At 35.8% G+C, this 16,889-nt stretch overlaps 1 protein-coding gene and 1 pseudogene across 2 annotated transcripts in view; both read left to right on the top strand.

Moving 5' to 3' along the window:
- Window positions 1-16,889, top strand: part of Rab3gap2 (RAB3 GTPase activating non-catalytic protein subunit 2) — a 107,529-nt gene that overhangs the window by 21,557 nt on the left and 69,083 nt on the right. For both annotated transcript variants that reach the window (XM_027934729.3, XM_071600061.1), the window contains exon 2: window positions 5,883-5,947. In XM_027934729.3, the coding sequence (XP_027790530.2) occupies window positions 5,883-5,947 (65 nt within the window). The remainder of the gene's footprint in view (window positions 1-5,882; window positions 5,948-16,889) is intronic.
- On the top strand, window positions 10,987-12,283 carry LOC139707859 (eukaryotic translation initiation factor 4E type 2 pseudogene; annotated as a pseudogene).

Raw genomic sequence — 16,889 nt, forward strand, 5'->3', positions numbered from 1 at the left:
ATTTTAGTTGTCAGTAGACCTTTATTTATTTGTTTACATGTGGTGCTGACATTCAAACCCAGTGCCTCACACATTCTCTGCAAGTGCTCTACCATTGAGCTACAACTCCAGCCCTATATATTTTTAAAATTTTTTTTTAGTTGTTGATGGACCTTCATTTTATTTATTTAAATGTGGTGCTGAGAATCGAACCCAGTGCCTCACATAACTCCATATCTTACCATTATATTTTAATAGCTAAATATTGATAACTACCAATATATTTTTATAATCTTACCATTATATTTTAATAGCTAAATATTGATAACTACCACTGAGAACTTATTATATGCCAGGCATATAATACTTTAGAATGTTATTTGATTTAAACCCGTACAACAACCCCATTAGACATAAGTAATACTTTTTTTCATGATTTTGTAGTAAGAGAATCAGAGCTCAAAGATACGGAGTAATTTACTTGTGGTCAAGAGCTAGTAAATGCAGGATCCTGAATTTGAAAAAGCATTAGGTACATTATATGCATTACTAAAAATAAAATTAAAAGTTTGATAAAATTTAAATAAAAATTCTACAATGTAATTCTTGGTCCTGAAGTTTTATTTGAACTTTATCAAATTTGAAAATTTAATTTGAGGTAATTCATATAAAGGATCTAATGTTAACTTCAGTATAATTGCCCAGAAAATGATAGTTTTATGTCTTCTGATAAATTCCAAAATAATTGTATAAAAACAAGTAACATGGGGCCAGGGTTGTGGCTCAGTGTTAGCGCACTTGCCTAGCACGAGTGAAGCACTGGGTTCGATTCTCAGTACCACATATAAACAAATAAATGAATAAAGGTTTATCAATAACTAATTAAAAAAAAATAACATGAGCAATGTAGGTTTCAACACAGACCCTGAAATCTACAAAATCTTGGAACAGCATATATCAAGCTCTGAAAAGAAAATGGGTGCCAACCAAGAATCTTGTATCCAGCAAAATTAAGCTTTAGATTTGAAGATGAAATAAAAATCTTCCATGATAAACAAAAGTTAAAAGAATTTATAGCTAGAAAACCAGGACTACAAAACATCCTTGGAAAAATATTTCATGAAGAGGAAACGAAAAATAACAATGAAAATCAGGAGAGGGAGTGAATGCTCTAAGGAAAAAAACTAATCAAAGAAGAAAATTAAGTCAAGTTAAATAACAAAAATAAACAAATATGGCTGGAAATACAAATCATGTATCAATAATAACTCTGAATGTTAATGGCTTAAACTCACGAATCAAAAGACATAGGATAGTAGATTGGATTAAAAAAGAGGCCCAACAATATGCTGCCTCCAGGAGACTCATCTGATAGGAAAAGACGTACACAGACTGAAGGTAAAAGGTTGGGAAAGATCATACCACTCACAAGGACTGCAGAAGCAAGCAGGGGTTTCCATTCTCATATCAAATAAAGTAGACTTCTAGCCAAAGTTAATCAAAAGGGATAAAGAGGGACACTACATACTGCTCAAGGGAAACATACACCAACAAGACATAACAATCATAAATATATATGCCCCAAACAATGGTGCAGCTATGTTCATCAAACAAAGTCTTCTCAAGTTCAAGAGTCAAATTGACCACAACCCAATAAACATGGGTGACTTTAACACACCTCTCTCACCACTGGATGGATCTTCCAAACAAAAGTTGAATAAAGAAACTATAGAACTCAATAATACAATCAATAACTTAGACTTAACTGACATATATAAAATATTTCAACCTGCATCAAGTGGATACACTTTTTTCTCAGCAGCATATGTATCCTTCTCTAAAATAGACCATATAATAATATGCCACAAAGCAACTCTTAGCAAATACAAAAAAGTGGAGATACTACCATGCATTTTATCAGATCATAATGGAATGAAATTGGAAATCAATGACAAAAAATAAAAATTACTCCAGCACCTGTAGACCAGACAGTATGTTACTGAATGAACAATGGGTTGCAGAAGACATCAAGGAGGAGATTAAAAAAATTCTTAGAGGTAAATGAGAACATAGACACAACATATCAAAATCTCTGGGACACTATGAAAACAGTTCTAAGAGGAAAGTTCATTGCAAGGAGTTCATTCCTTAAAAGAAGAAAAAGTCAACAAATAAATGACCTCACATTACATCTCAAAACCCTAGAAGAAGAAGAAAAAATCAACAGCAAAAGCAGTAGAAGGCAAGAAATAATTAAAATTAGAGCTGAAATCAATGAAATTGAAACAAAAGAAACAATTGAAAAAGTTGACAAAACAAAAAGTTGGTTCTTTGAAAAAATAAATAAAATTGACAGACCCTTAGCTACGCTAATGAAGAGGAGGAGAGAGAAACTCAAGTTACCAGCATACGTGAGGAAAAAGGTAATATCACAACAGACACTACAGAAATACAGAAGATAATTAGAAATTATTTTGAAATCTTATACTTCAATAAAATAGAAGACATTGAAGGCATCGACAAATTTCTTAACTCATACAATTAGCCCAGATTCAATCAGGAAGATATACACAGTTTAATCAGACCAATATCAAGTGATGAAATAGAAGACACCATCAGAAGACTACCAACCAAGAAAAACCCAGAACCAGATAGATATACAGCCAAGTTCTACAAGACCTTTAAAGAAGAACTAATACCAATATTCTTCAATTTATTTTAGGAAATAGAAAAGAGGCAGCACTTCCAAACTCATTCTATGAGGCCAATATCACCCTGATGCCAAAACCAGGCAAAGACACATCAAAGAAAGAAAACTTTAGACCAATATCTCTAATGAACATAGATGCACATATTCTCAATAAAATTCTCGCAAATTGAATACAAAAATATAACAAAAAGATTGTGCACCATGATCAAGTGGGATTCATCCCAGGGATGCAAGGTTGGTTCAACATAAGGAAATCAATAAATGTAATTCATCACATCAGTAGATGCAAAGAGAAGAATTATTTAATCATCTCAATAGATGCAGAAAAGGCTTTTGGCAAAATACAGTACCCCTTCATGTTTAAAACTCTAGAAAAACTAGGGATAACAGGAACATATCTCAACATCGTAAAGGCTTATCTATCCTAAGCCCCAGGCCAACATTATTATAAATGGAGAAAAATTGAAGGCATTCCCTCTAAAAACTGGAACAAGACAGGAATGCCCTCTTTCACCACTTCTATTTAACATAGTTCTTGAAACACTGGCCAGAGCAATTAGATGAAAGAATTAATAGGAAAAGAAGAACTTAAATTAGCACTATTGTGATATGATTCTATACCTAGAAGACCCAAAAAGCTCCACCAGAAAACTTCTAGAACTAGTAAATGAACTTAGCAAAGTAGCAGGATATAAAATCAACACCCATAAATCAAAGGCATTTCTGTATATCAGTGAAAAATTCTCAGAAAGGGAAACGAGGAAAACTTACCCCATTTACAATAGCCTCAAAACAAAACAAAACAAAAACCTTGGGAATCAACTTAATGAAAGATGTATACAATGAAAACTACAGAACCCTAAAGAAAGAAATCAAAGAAGACCTTAGAAGATGGAAAGATCTACCTTGCTCTTGGATAGGCAGAATTAATATTATCAAAATGACCATATTACCAAAAGCATTATACAGATTTAATGCAATTCCGATCAAAATCCCAATGTCATTCCTCAAAGAAATAGAAAAGGCAATCATGGAATTCATCTGGAAAAATAAGAGACCCAGAATAGCTAAAGCAATCCTTAGCAGGAAGAGTGAAGTAGGTGGTATTGCTACACCAGACCTTAAACTATACTCAGAGCAAAAGTAACAAAAACAGCATGGTATTGCAATCAAAACAGACTGGTAGACCAGTGGTACAGAATAGAGGACACAGAGACTAACCCACAAAATTACAATTATCCTATACTAGACAAAGGCCCAAAAACATGCATTGGAGAAAAGATACCCTCTTCAACAAATGGTGCTGGGAAAACTGGGAATCCATATGCAACAAAATGAAATTAAACCCTTGTCTCTCACCATGCACAAAACTCAAAGTGGATCAAGGATCTAGGAATTAAACCAGAGACTCTGCATCTAATAGAAGAAAAAGTAGGTCCTAATCTTCATCATGTGGGATTAGGCCCCAACTTCTTTAATAAGACTCCTATAGCACAAGAATTAAAACCGAGAATCAATAAATGGGATGGACTCAAGTTAAAAAGGTTCTTCTCAGCAAAAGAAACAATCTGTGAGGTGAATAGAAATCCTACATCTTGGGAGGAAATGTTTACCTCTCACACATCAGATAGAGCACTAATCTCTAGGGTATATAAAGAACTCAAGAAGCTAAGTACCAAAAAAAAAAAAAAAAAAAAAACAACACAATCAATAAATGGGCCAAGGACATGAACAGACACTTCTCAGAAGAGGATATACAATCCATTAACAAATATAGGAAAAAATGCTCATCATCTCTCGCAATTAGAGAAATGCAAATCAAAACTACTGTAAGATATCTCACTCCAGTTAGAATGGCAGCTATTATGCATACAAACAACAATAAGTGTTGGTGAGGATGTGGGGAAAAATGCACACTCATACATTGCTGGTGGGACTGCAAATTGGTGCAGCCAATATGGAAAGCAGTATGGAGATTTCTTGGAAAACTGGGAATGGAACCACCATTTGACCCAACTATCCCTCTCCTTGGTCTACACCCAAAGGACTTAAAAACCGCATACTACAGGGACACAGCCACATCAATGTTTACAACAGCATAATTCACAATAGCTAAACTGTGGAACCAACCTAGATGTCCCTCGGTAGATGAATGGATTAAAGGTGGCATATATACACAATGGGATATTACTCAGCAATAAAAGAGAATAAAATCAGGACACTTGCAGGTAAATGGATGGTGCTGGAGAAAATAATGCTTAGTGAAGTTAGCCAATCCAAAAAAAAAAAAAAAATGCTGAATGTTTTCTCTGATATAAGGTGATTGACCCATAATGGGATAGGGAGGGCGAGCATGGGAGGAATAGATGAACTCTAGATAGGGTAGAGGGGTGGAAGGTGAAGGGAGGGGGCAGAGGGTTAGCAATGATGGTGGAATGTGATAGACATCATTATCCAAAGTACATGTATGAAGACATGAATTGGTGTGAACATACTTTATATATAAACAGATGTGAAAAATTGTGCTCTGTATGTGTAATAAGAATTGTAATACATTCCACTGTCATGTATTTTAAAAATAAAATAAATTAAATATTTAAAAAAACCATGAGCAATATAGGGAATGATACTCTTTATACTGAGAGGCTTTTAATTCCTTGTTGCATTGTTTAGTGATCAGCTTATTTTAATCCACGATGTTGTTACTACATCCAAGAAATCAGAATATTGGAAAAGGGTACAGAACTTGTAGGCTGGTCTTATTTCAAAATTTAGTTCTTTTCCACTGATACTTTGACTTATCAAAAAATAAGTCATGTGAAATATTAGATGTGTTTTTGTCACTGTGTGTATTTGTATTATGTCTTAGGTAACAACATTTGTCATTTAAAAATTTTTAAGGTCATCTTGCTGTTTGACTTAAATGTGGACGTACTTAATGTCCAACTTCTTAAGATCCAAATAACTTGCACATGATTTTACTAGAACATAGATTTGGGAATTCAGTAGGGCTAATGTTATCTGATTATTACTACAAGTCACAAAATTCTGATGTAGTACATTTTGCCTTAGTTTTCTTCCATAATGTCAGTATTATAAAGGGATGGGTTCTATTATGTATAGAGGTAATGTTTTTAAAATATTTTCAGCCCTACATTTCATATAAGCACTTTTTATCTTTTTTAAAAAATAGGTAAATCAACAAACTGGGAAGATGATGGTTGGGGAGCCTGGGAAGAAACAGAACCCCAAGAACCTGTAAGTCTTTATAAATATTTGCATGTTTTTTGATAGGGACGTTTTCCTTTTGTAATGATGTTGAATGTTTCAATATTAGGTTGACATTTTAAAATCTATGTCAAGAAAGTTTTTATGTTTACTTAATAGTACCTAACTTGATACTTGTTCTTAAGGACCTTAATGACTTCATTGTGTGTCTTGTCCACGCTATAACATTGAGACTGAGTACTTTATAATTGCTTATAAATACTGAAGTTTAAGATCAAGGGGCCAGTATCTAGCAAGGCCTCTTTTTGCATCATCACACTGGAGAAGGCAAGACAGAGAAAGGGAGAAAGAGTGTTTGTGAAAGGGGGCCAAACTCAAAATGACTCCTATGATAATGAACCCACTGCTTCGATTGTAGCATTAATCCATCCACTCTGCTCTCATGGCCTAATCACCTCTTATTTGGCCTCACTTTCACATACTGTTGCATTGGGGACTAAGTTTCTAACACATACTTTTTTAGGGATAATGCAAACTATAGCAGTTGGCTAGAGGGGAGTGGTTGTTTTAGGATTCTTTATCTCTCATATAAGTTTTTTTTTTTAAAGACTCTTTTACTTATTCATTCAATAAATGTTTGTTGTGCCCACCAAACTGTAGGCATTTTCCTGGGTGCTAGGAAGATAGCAGTGAGCAAGTAGGTAAAGTTCCTGTGTGTGTTATGGTATTTTTATGTATGTGTAATAGAAAATCTAAGTTAAACTGGCTTAAATAAGAAATGTTATTAGATCACGTAGGAGGAGGTCCAGAGACAGGATAGCTCCTAGATGGGTTGATCAGGCAATTTAACCATATTAGCAAGTTCTTCCCTTTTGTCTACTTTGTACACTCAGTGTTGGCTTCATCCTGAGACTTGTTTCTCTCACAAATGTCATGTGGAAACATGTTTCTTCATTCATGACCAGACAGAGAAAAAGAATTTGTCTTTCCATGACTCTTTAGGAGAAAGGAACAACTTTCTCAGAATCCTCTACCAAATCTTACCTTAAATTTTCTTGGCCAGTATTGTGCTACATGTTCTCATCTAAACTATCCACACCATCCTTGAAGGTGGAGCATAAGAGGGTTAGCTTTTCTCTGGCTACACAGAAAAGGAATTGATACCTGAACAAAAATCAGGATTTTTTTTTTTTCTGAAGAAAGAATGAATATATTTACTGCATAGGCCGTCTTATAGTCCTTGTTCCCAGGAGCTTACACTCTAATGGGGAGAGAGAAATAAAAAAAGAAAGACAGGTGAAAAGTATTAAGTAGTATATTCAATATTAAATAGTATATTAAGTAGGTATTCAGAGAATTCAAATGGTTATGTGACAGCAAGTGATTGAGTGACTACGATAGCTCAGGGAAGGCCTTTCAAAACTGAGATGTAAAAAACAACATAAAGTCAATGAGGTGAAGATCTGGCAAAGAGCACTTTAGGCCAGCTCATGTGAAACCTCTGAGGCAGGAAAGGCCTTGGAGTTTGAAGGAACATGAAAAAGTCTATTGTGGCATTGTAGGACTGCTCCAAGGTCCAGTCAGAGAAGTAAACATTTGTGATGTCAAGTTTAATGAGTTTGGAGCTTATCCTAAATGTTTTGGGAAACCAAACTTACCCGATTTCTGTAGTTTTCCTTGAAGTCTCTTTAAATAGGTTGAAGTAGGGAGCAAAAGTGGAGGCAGAGAGACCAATTAGGTGGCTGTTGCTATAGTTTGAGAAGTGAGAGCATCTTGATTAAGGTGGTAATAGTGAAAATAAGAAATGGACTGTGGATAAGTTTTGGAGATGACAGTAAGACTTGCCAGTGGGTTGGTTATGAGAGACAAAAAGAAAATGAAAAATCAAGAATAGCTTCTTTATTCTGGGGAATGGTATGAAATAAATAAAACTTGATTGGCAAAATGTTGACATTCTCAAAAGGTGGGTAATAAGTATCATTCTGTTTATTTTTGTTAATGTTTGAAATATCCATGATAATTTTTTTAAAACTCTCCCATGTATTTGGCTTGAACAACTGAAGGGATGGTGTGTCCTATTGAGTTGGGAAAGACAAGAAAGATAATAGGTATGGAGGAAAAACACAAGAGCATCATGTGCTAAGAATAGGAATGTGCTCATGTTATTGAGATTTATGGAAAAGCTCCATGGGGAGATTAAGTACAGGGAGCCATTTCTGAAAACCTCTAGGAAAATTGGGACATGTTGAATAGTATTGAGTCCTACCACTGCAGCAATTAAATGCCTTGTCCTTTGCTGTTCTAATGCTATGTTAAAATGGATACTTGGCTACTCTGTCTCTGCCTTCATTAAAACTGACTGGGTTCTGCCTAGAAATGTATGAGCTTGAGGTAGTTTCCCACAAAGCAATCGAGGAAGGGCCTCCCCCCCGCCCATACATGTTTGTGTGACTGCACTGGGCATATTTTATAATTATTTACTTTTTTTAATGTTTTAATTAGATCAAGGCTTGGGTCTTGATAATGATAGGAGCCAAAGCAGGCATGTATTCTGAAAGAAAGTTAACCAGTACCATTTTAACCTGTAAAAAAAAAAAAAGGGATGCCAAACCCTGTTGGAGCAGAATAAGAGATGATACCTAGAAATAGCAACTGCTTCATTCATCATTTTAATTTTTATAATATCACCAGAGAGATCCTTTCTTTCATTCCTGATCTGGATAATTTGTGTTTTCTCTACTTTATTCTCAGTCCACCTAAAATTTTTCGATTTTGATTTTTTTTTTTTAAAGCTGTTTCAAAATTTAGTTTCAATGATTTCTCTATTGTTTTTCTTAGCTTTAATCCTCTTTACTTTGAGTTTGAATTGTTCTTTGTTTAGCTTCTTAAGATGGAATTGTAGATTACTTATTTTAAATTTATCTTCTTGGTTTTTTAAAAATATTTTTTTTAATTGTCAATGGATCTTTATTTATTTATATGTGGTGCTGAGAATCGAACATAGTGCCTCACACATGCTAGGCAAGCGCTCTGCCACTGAGCCACAACCACAGCCCCTAAATTTATCTTCTCTTGTAATATAAAGCCATAATTACCCTCTAACTGGTGATTTAGTTGCATCCCACAACTTTTGATATGTTATATTTTCAGTTTCATTCAGTTAAAAATATTTTCTGATTTCTTGTGTGCTTCCTTTTTTGATCTGTGGGGTTAGTTAGAAATATATTGTTTAATTTCCAAATATAATAGCCTCCCTGTGTTAGAGAGGGAGGATACATCTCAAGATCCCCAGTGTATTTATGTCTGAAACCATGGATAGTTTCAAATCCTATATACGTTACCTTTATTCTATATATACATACCTGGGATAAAGTTTCATTTATAAATTAGGCATGATAAGAAATTAACAACAATAACCAGTAATAAGATGGAATGATTTTAATAATATACCATGATAAAATTGCCAGCATCATTATCCTTGCACACAAGCATGTGATACCCAGACAGTCTCTTGCTAATAACTGAGGTAACTACTAAGTAACTAATGGGCAGGTAGCACATACAAGTGTGATATACTGAACAAAAGGCATAATTCATGACTTGGTCATATTGGAGCATATTGGAATGGGGTAGTCTGAGATACCATCATGCTACCCAGAAAAATGCACAATTTAAAACTAATGAATTATTTATTTCTGAAATTTTTTATTTAATAATTTTGGACTGATCATAGTTGATCACAGAAAGCAAAACCACAGATAAGGGTGGGGTACTACTGTATTTGTGATTTTGACAGATTTCTTTCTGTTGATTATTTCTAATGTGATGCTGCTAGAGAACACATTTTGTATACTTCCAAAACTTCTAGATTTATCAACACTGTTTTATGTCTTCGTATATGTTTCATATGTATGAAAAGAATATGCATTCTTCTCTTAATGGGTAAAGAGTTCTATGTATTTCAGTTGGGTTAGGTTGGTTAGTAGTGTTATTTATATCTTCTATACTCTTGATTTTTTTTTCTTCATTAGTTCTATCTATTATTGAAATAAGATAATTGAAATCTACATCTGTTATTGTGCAATTATCTAGTTCCCTTTTCAGTTTTTGCTTCTTGTATTTTTGGATTCTATCAGGAAGCACATATTATACATCAATATGAATGTAGATGTATATGTGATACCTCATTCTGAAGTAGTTCTCTTTATCTCTAGTGATGTTCATTATGTTAATGTCTATTTTGTCTGATACTATAGCCACTCCAGCTCTTTTTTGGTCACTGTTTTCATGGTGTATTTCTTTTTGTCCTTTTAGCCTATTCATATAATCTTGCCTTTTAGTCAGTCTGACAATCTTGACTTTTGATTGGAGTGAATAATTTATTTTTATTTGATATAATTATTGATATGGTTAAATTTATATCTGTAAAATTGCTGTTTGTTTTCTATAACTCATATTTTTTAAAGTATTTTTTACTCCTTTATTCTTTTGTGTTCAGCAAATAGTTTTATTGTACAATTCAGTTGCTCAGATTTTTAACATTTTTGTTATATTAAATACAAATTACGTTAATATGATTCACATACCATAAAATTTCACCTTGAAAGTATACAATTTACTGTTTTTAGTGTTCACAACTTTGTATAACTATTACTATGATTTAATTCCATAATATTTTCATCACTCCAAACAGAAACCCATATCCATTAGTAGTCGCTCCCTATTCTTCTCTTCTTCCCAGCCTCAACCACTAAGTTACTTTCTGTCCATAGATTTGCCTGTTCTGAACACTTCAAATAACTAGAATTATGCTTATTAAAAACACAGACTAACTTCTGTTTAGTCATAATTTATTCTGTTTCATGGCCTTGCTGATATTTTTTTGCTTGTGATCTTGGATTCTTCCTCTCTTTCTTTTATTTCACATTCACAGCTATATCAGGATTAATAGATTTTACTCAGTTGAGATAAGACTTCTGTTGTTTTTCAATGGTTATGAACAACCTCAAAGGCATAATTGGCTCCAGAGGTATAATAAGAATCAGAGTAAAATTTGGCAAATGTGTAAAATGTACAAGTACAAGTACAAGCTCTAGTCAAGGTAACAGATATTGCTGCCCAGTAGAAAAATAGGGAATTGAAAGGAAACTTGCAACTCTCTTTTGCTAAGAATAGTCAGCAAATTCAAAACCTACCTTCTCTGAATGCACTTATGTCTTATCCACATTATAGAGGACACCAGAAGTAGAAGAAGTATAATACGTTGAAGTCAGGCATCATTGTATCAAGGTGCTGTAAATGTAATGATAAGGTTCTCTATTGGTTGCCAACAGAGGATGGTAAACTTTTCTTCTTTGTTAGCCTGACATTTGGAGAGCTGTTGTGTTTTGATCAATAGGAATACTGCAGTGGTGTGTAGATAAATGACAGATAGAGGTAGCAAAGAGTAAAGTGGAATAGGAGCCAGTGCCACTGAATGCTGATCGAGTGGCCAATTGGCTGCTATTGAGTTCAGCAGAAAACTGTAAAAACTCCAGGGTGCTTTTTATCTCCACAAGTTGTTAGCTCTTTGAGAGTAGTTTCTCATTTTTATGGCATTAGAGAGTAAAGGGCTTTTGTATTCAGAGAGACTTAATACCAGGGATCCAGAAGAGGCCTTTGTAAGAAAAGAGAAATCCTCTTTAGCTTTTTCTGGTTCCAAGGTGTCAGCTATAATAAGAGCTTAGTGAAGAAAGTGTATTCTGGACTCAACAGAGTGGAAGTCACTCTGTGAAGCAGAGACAACAGCAGCAAAAGGTACAAATTCAACACCTTGAAAGATGATGACAGTGGGGACCATGATCAGAATGAAGAAAAGAATGCACTGAAATATGGTGAGGGAGAAAAATCAAGATAAGACAAGTTGGACTAGTAGCAAGAGAAAGGTTACTGTCCTTGGACTGGCAGAACATTCCCTGTAGTACAACTATATACTTCCTGGGACTCCATGAGAACCCCAGGCTCTGCTACCAGCTCACCCAGCTATGAACAGAATATCAAACAGATTAGCACCTTGGACTCTCTGGAGCAGTTTTGAAGGTTTTTATAGTCATATGATATGTCCTAAGGACCTGATGGCCACAGTAACTTCTATCTCTTCAAAGAAGAAATTAAACTCATGTGGGAGGATGATGCATATAAAAATGGTGACAAGTGGATCATTCACCAGTGGAAGGGCTTGGCTTCCCATTACTGGGAAAATCTCATCTTGGCCATGCTAGGAAAATGGTTCATGTTTGGTGAGGAGATCTGCAGGGATATGGTCTCTATTTTCAGGTGGACATTATATTAATATGGAATAAGACTTCCAATGACTGAGCAACCTAGCCCAAATCTAGGATATACTTGAGGGAGTGCTTAACCTACCTCCCAGCACCATTGTGGAAAACAAAAACTGACAGCATCAAGTACATGCTGAAAGGATAGGGACATGTCCCTCAGCTTAGCAGAAGGAGCTCTGTAGTTGGCCTAGGCTTGTAGAGTGGGGGTGGACAGGCTCCCCTTAGGGTTGTGGCTACTTGCTGTGGTTCTGATTGATGAGGCACCTTGTCCACCTATTCTGCAGGGTGCTTTGAGACAGAGCTCTTCTGTAGGAACCCAGTTGCACTGCTTGGGTTTGTTTTATTTCTATATTGCCTTTCCTTCACTAACCACTATCTAAAAATGAAAGTATTCTTTTTCTGGGTGTTTTTAAAGATAAATTCACTGAATAATAAAGTCTTTTTCTCTACCAAAAACTGAAAGAAAGGCCAGGTGTGGTAATCCCAGCAGCTCAGGAGGCTGAGGCTGGAGGATCACAAGTTCAAAGCCAGTCTCAGCTACTTAGTGGGGTCCTAAGCAACTTAGCAAGACGCTGTCTCAAAAAAAGCGGGGGAGAGGCTGGTGATGAGGCTGTGGTTAAGTGCCCCCTAGCTAGGTTCAATCCCTGGTACCCCCCCCCCCGAAAAAAAAAAAAAGTTGAGAGAAAGCATATTCTAATATCTATGCTCAGCAGTAACTAGTGTCACATTTAAGAAAGTATGCATCAATGACACTGGCAGTTCTCAAAGCTTCCATGTTTTCCATAGATATTTCATGCCCTTATTTGTCTGTTGAGGCTACCATAACAATATTGTAGTCTGGGTGAATCAAACAACATAAATTTATTTTTGTCACATTTCTGGAGGCTCAACATCCAATATTAAGGAGCCATTAGTATTGGTTTCTGATGAGGCCTTTCGTCCTGAGTTGCACTGTCTTCTGTGTTCTCACTTACCCTTTTTTCTATACAAACATGGACAGAGGAGTGAGTTCTGGTGTCTCTTTCCCTTAAAAGGATATTAGTCCTAATAAAATAAAAACAAGGGTCATCAGTCCTGTAGGATAAGGCCCAAGCTTCAGGACCTCTTTTAACCTAATTATTTTCTTATAGGCTCTATCTCCAGACACAGTCAATCTGTGAATTAGGGTAGAGAGGGATATAAGTCAGTTCATAACAATGCCCAGAATAATGGATCTTTGTCTTTTCACTAACTGGACAAGTGAAAAAAGTGAATTCTCACTTGAAGGAAAGAATTCATGTAAGAGAATGAAAAGGTAAGCAGAATAGGCTTTCAAGATGGATTGGGATGGGAGAAAAATCAAAACAAAGGTTTTCTTCTATACTAATTAGAAAGGAAGGCAAATGTACTACTGCTTGATCCTATAATTAATGGTAGATAGTTTTGTCCTGTTTTTTGTTTCTTTGTTTTTACAAAGTGTTACAAGGGCTTTTAGTTGAAATTATAGTTATTTTGCTATAGGAATTAGTGATAGAGTAGAATGTTTTGCTCAGCCTTGTGCTATAAAGCAATTTAAAGCAGTTTGGAAGAAGTTTGAAAAGGCTTAATTTTAACTGGCTCTACAAATAGCAGGAGAGGTCTGCAGCACCAGGTGTCCCTGACTCAGTCAGGCTAGGTGAGGACCCATAGCAACCCCCTAGCAACCTCCAGTCAGCATGAGACAGGAAAAATACCTGAGATGCCAGATGACCCCCCCGCCCCAGCAGTTTATGGTGGTTGATAACATGTTGGGAAACCACGTAGTTCAGCACATATTCCCCTCATGGCTTAAACCAATCAGTTCAAACGAATCCCCCTCTTGTACTAACCAATCATCCTTTACCCAACTTGTTCCCACCAGTGAATGTGCTAATCATGTTTTAGAGTTGTTTTATGATTTTACCGCCATGTGTGATGATTTGCTAAGAGATGCTATGATGTATGTGAAGTCCCTGCCTTTCCCAAAGAGTGTATAAAACTGCTGCAAACCCTGGGCTCGGGGCCTCTCAGCATTACCAGTTGCTGTGTGCTCATGGAGGACCAAGCTAGCTTGCAATAAACGCCTCTTTGCTGCTTACATCGAAAAAAAAATTTTAACTGGCGAGGCAGATTTAATGGTTTTCCTTTATTGATGTATTAAGGACAAAAGGTGGGAAGTATAGAATTGGTTTGCTTGATCATAAATGGCTAGTGTTTGCTGAAACAGCACAGGAAGGTTCTGGGTCAAAGTCCTCAGTTAAGATAGGCAGAGAATGAAAGCATCTTGGCTGGAAATGTTTGCCTATAGACTGAAAAATGGAATATTATACAGCCTGATTAAAAATTCTTACAGTAGAAATAATTGGGTTGAAGCCTAATTTCATTATTTCCATCAGGCTCTGGTACCATCTGACATACAGGAGACACAAACACCAGATTAGCCAGAGGCAAAAGAAGTATACCATACCAAAGATGTGCCCTAGATTAAACTCAGGAGCAGGGGCTGCAGAGGGTCTCTTTCCTAAAGCTAGTTCTCACTGGGGGTTTGGACCTATGACTCAGAAAAACATTGATTTTGCCAGTGACTGTCTTCTCAGGGTTAATACAAGCTGGCCCAGTAATTCTCAATTGGAGATAATTTTGTTCCTGGTATTATCTGGAGATGTTTTTGGTTTCATAATTAGGGGGAGGCCTAGGCTCCTGCCAAGTAAGCATTTTATAATCCCATCCCACCACACAAATAAAAGAGTAATTCCTCCCAAAATGTCAGTAGTGCTGAGGTTCATAAACTTTGGTATAGACCATGGTTTTTAGCGTTTTTCTGCAGTTTTGATCTCCATAATTTCTTGACCTTTTTTGGGGGGAGAGGGATTCAAAGCTTTTGTTCTGTAAGACCATTAATTGCATTTTTAGTAGATCCCAGGGAAGTGATTTGCTAGCAAAGAGTAAGTTACGTGACTGTTAGCCAGTAAAGAAAAGTGAATTTAAGTTGTTTCTGGATCTTTGGCCATAGTGCAACAAGTAGTCCCAGTCAGTTTAGATGGTATTATTATGCCTATGTGCTTAAGAGACAGGTTTTAGTCTTTCTATGTAGTTAGTTCCCATTTTTCTTTCCTTCTATTTACAGTTGTTAATTTTAGTTCACACTTGCTCTCCCTATCTTCCTGCAGAGTACCTTCTGTTAAGTGAGTTCTGGCTTAGTGGTGGGGCCTCTGATTTTCTGCCACCTTCTGGATGAAGTGAGAGAGGGAATTTGGGGACCTTGCTGCAGGTTACCTACCTTTCAACCATACCTCCTGATTTTAGCCCCATTCTTGCCTTCAATTCCAAAGGGACCTGGCACCAGTTTCTAGACCTGTTGGCAGTTTTGAGTACAACTGGGGCTGCATGTCAGCTTTCCTCTTTATCAGTTTAGAAGCTTGGCTTCTAGGGACAGTAAAATCAGCTACCATCTGCCATTTTCTTTCTAGCTCTCTCTCAAAATTTTGTAGCTTTTTCCTATGTGTTACTTTTTGCCTTTAAAAGAAATTATTTGGGGCTGGGGATGTAACCCAGTGGTAGAGTGCTTACTTAGCATTTATGAGGTCCTAGGTTCCATCCTCAGCACCACAAACAAACAAAAAAGCTGAACAAAACTTTTTGGCTGGGAGTATAGCTCAGTGGTAGAATGTGTGCAGGTCCAGAACCAGTGCCAACAAAACATTTTACTGTTGTTTTGGGGGAGGTTTTGGTGCTGAGTGAGAGTAAAATTTGTGTTTAATTCACCCTTTTAATCTAAAAGTCCAAATTAATTTTACACATTGTTCTACCCTTGGTATTTTACACCAGATGTAATTTAATGTAAAAATTCTTTCTTCCCTCCCATTTTCTCTCTCACCCATCCATCCATCCATCACAAGCAATGCTTGTTATAAGCTTTTTTACATCTACCAGTGTATCTTTGGTTACATGTGGTCATAAATTATCAGGATTAGGAGTCAAGTGGCCTGAATATCTGCCCTGCTACTTATTATGAAACCTTGAATGAATTACTTAATTTCTCTAAGCTCAATTACCCTGTTTCTAAAGTGGGACTAATAACATTATCAAATTTATAGGCTTGTTATGAGAATTAAATGAAATATGCTTAGAGTAATACCTAGAACATAGTAAATGTGCAGTAGAGATCAACTGGTCTTATTATTCCAGTAGAGTAAATTCCTAAAGCTGAAATTTTTAAGGCAAAATGTACACACATTTTAATTTTTGATAAAAGGTTATTGCAATTTGTATTACAAATAGCAGTATCTGAGAACGCCTTTTCCTATTTGGCCTGTGCAGATGTAAAAACAGTTATGAGCCAACTGCTTTTTATCATTGATTGTGTGCTAGTGTCTATGTTGTAAAACTGAAATTGTTCTCCATTCTTATTTTTTAAAAATCAAATGTTAGGAAACAGAAGCCAGAGATGATTTTGTGTGTGTGTGTGTGTGTGTGTGTGTGTGTGTGTGTGTGGTGTCTGTTGTTTGCAGGTATTTTTGAAATTGTGGACTCCTAGTTTGTTATCAATAATAACAGAACTAATTCTACTTTTATCTTTACTAGGGGTGTAAAATGCCATTTTAATGTTTTGATGTATGTTTAAATATTTTAACTTGAACTTAGTCATCTTGTCC

The sequence above is a fragment of the Marmota flaviventris genome, chromosome 12 (genome assembly GCF_047511675.1).
Source record: "Marmota flaviventris isolate mMarFla1 chromosome 12, mMarFla1.hap1, whole genome shotgun sequence".
Lineage (NCBI taxonomy): Eukaryota > Metazoa > Chordata > Mammalia > Rodentia > Sciuridae > Marmota > Marmota flaviventris.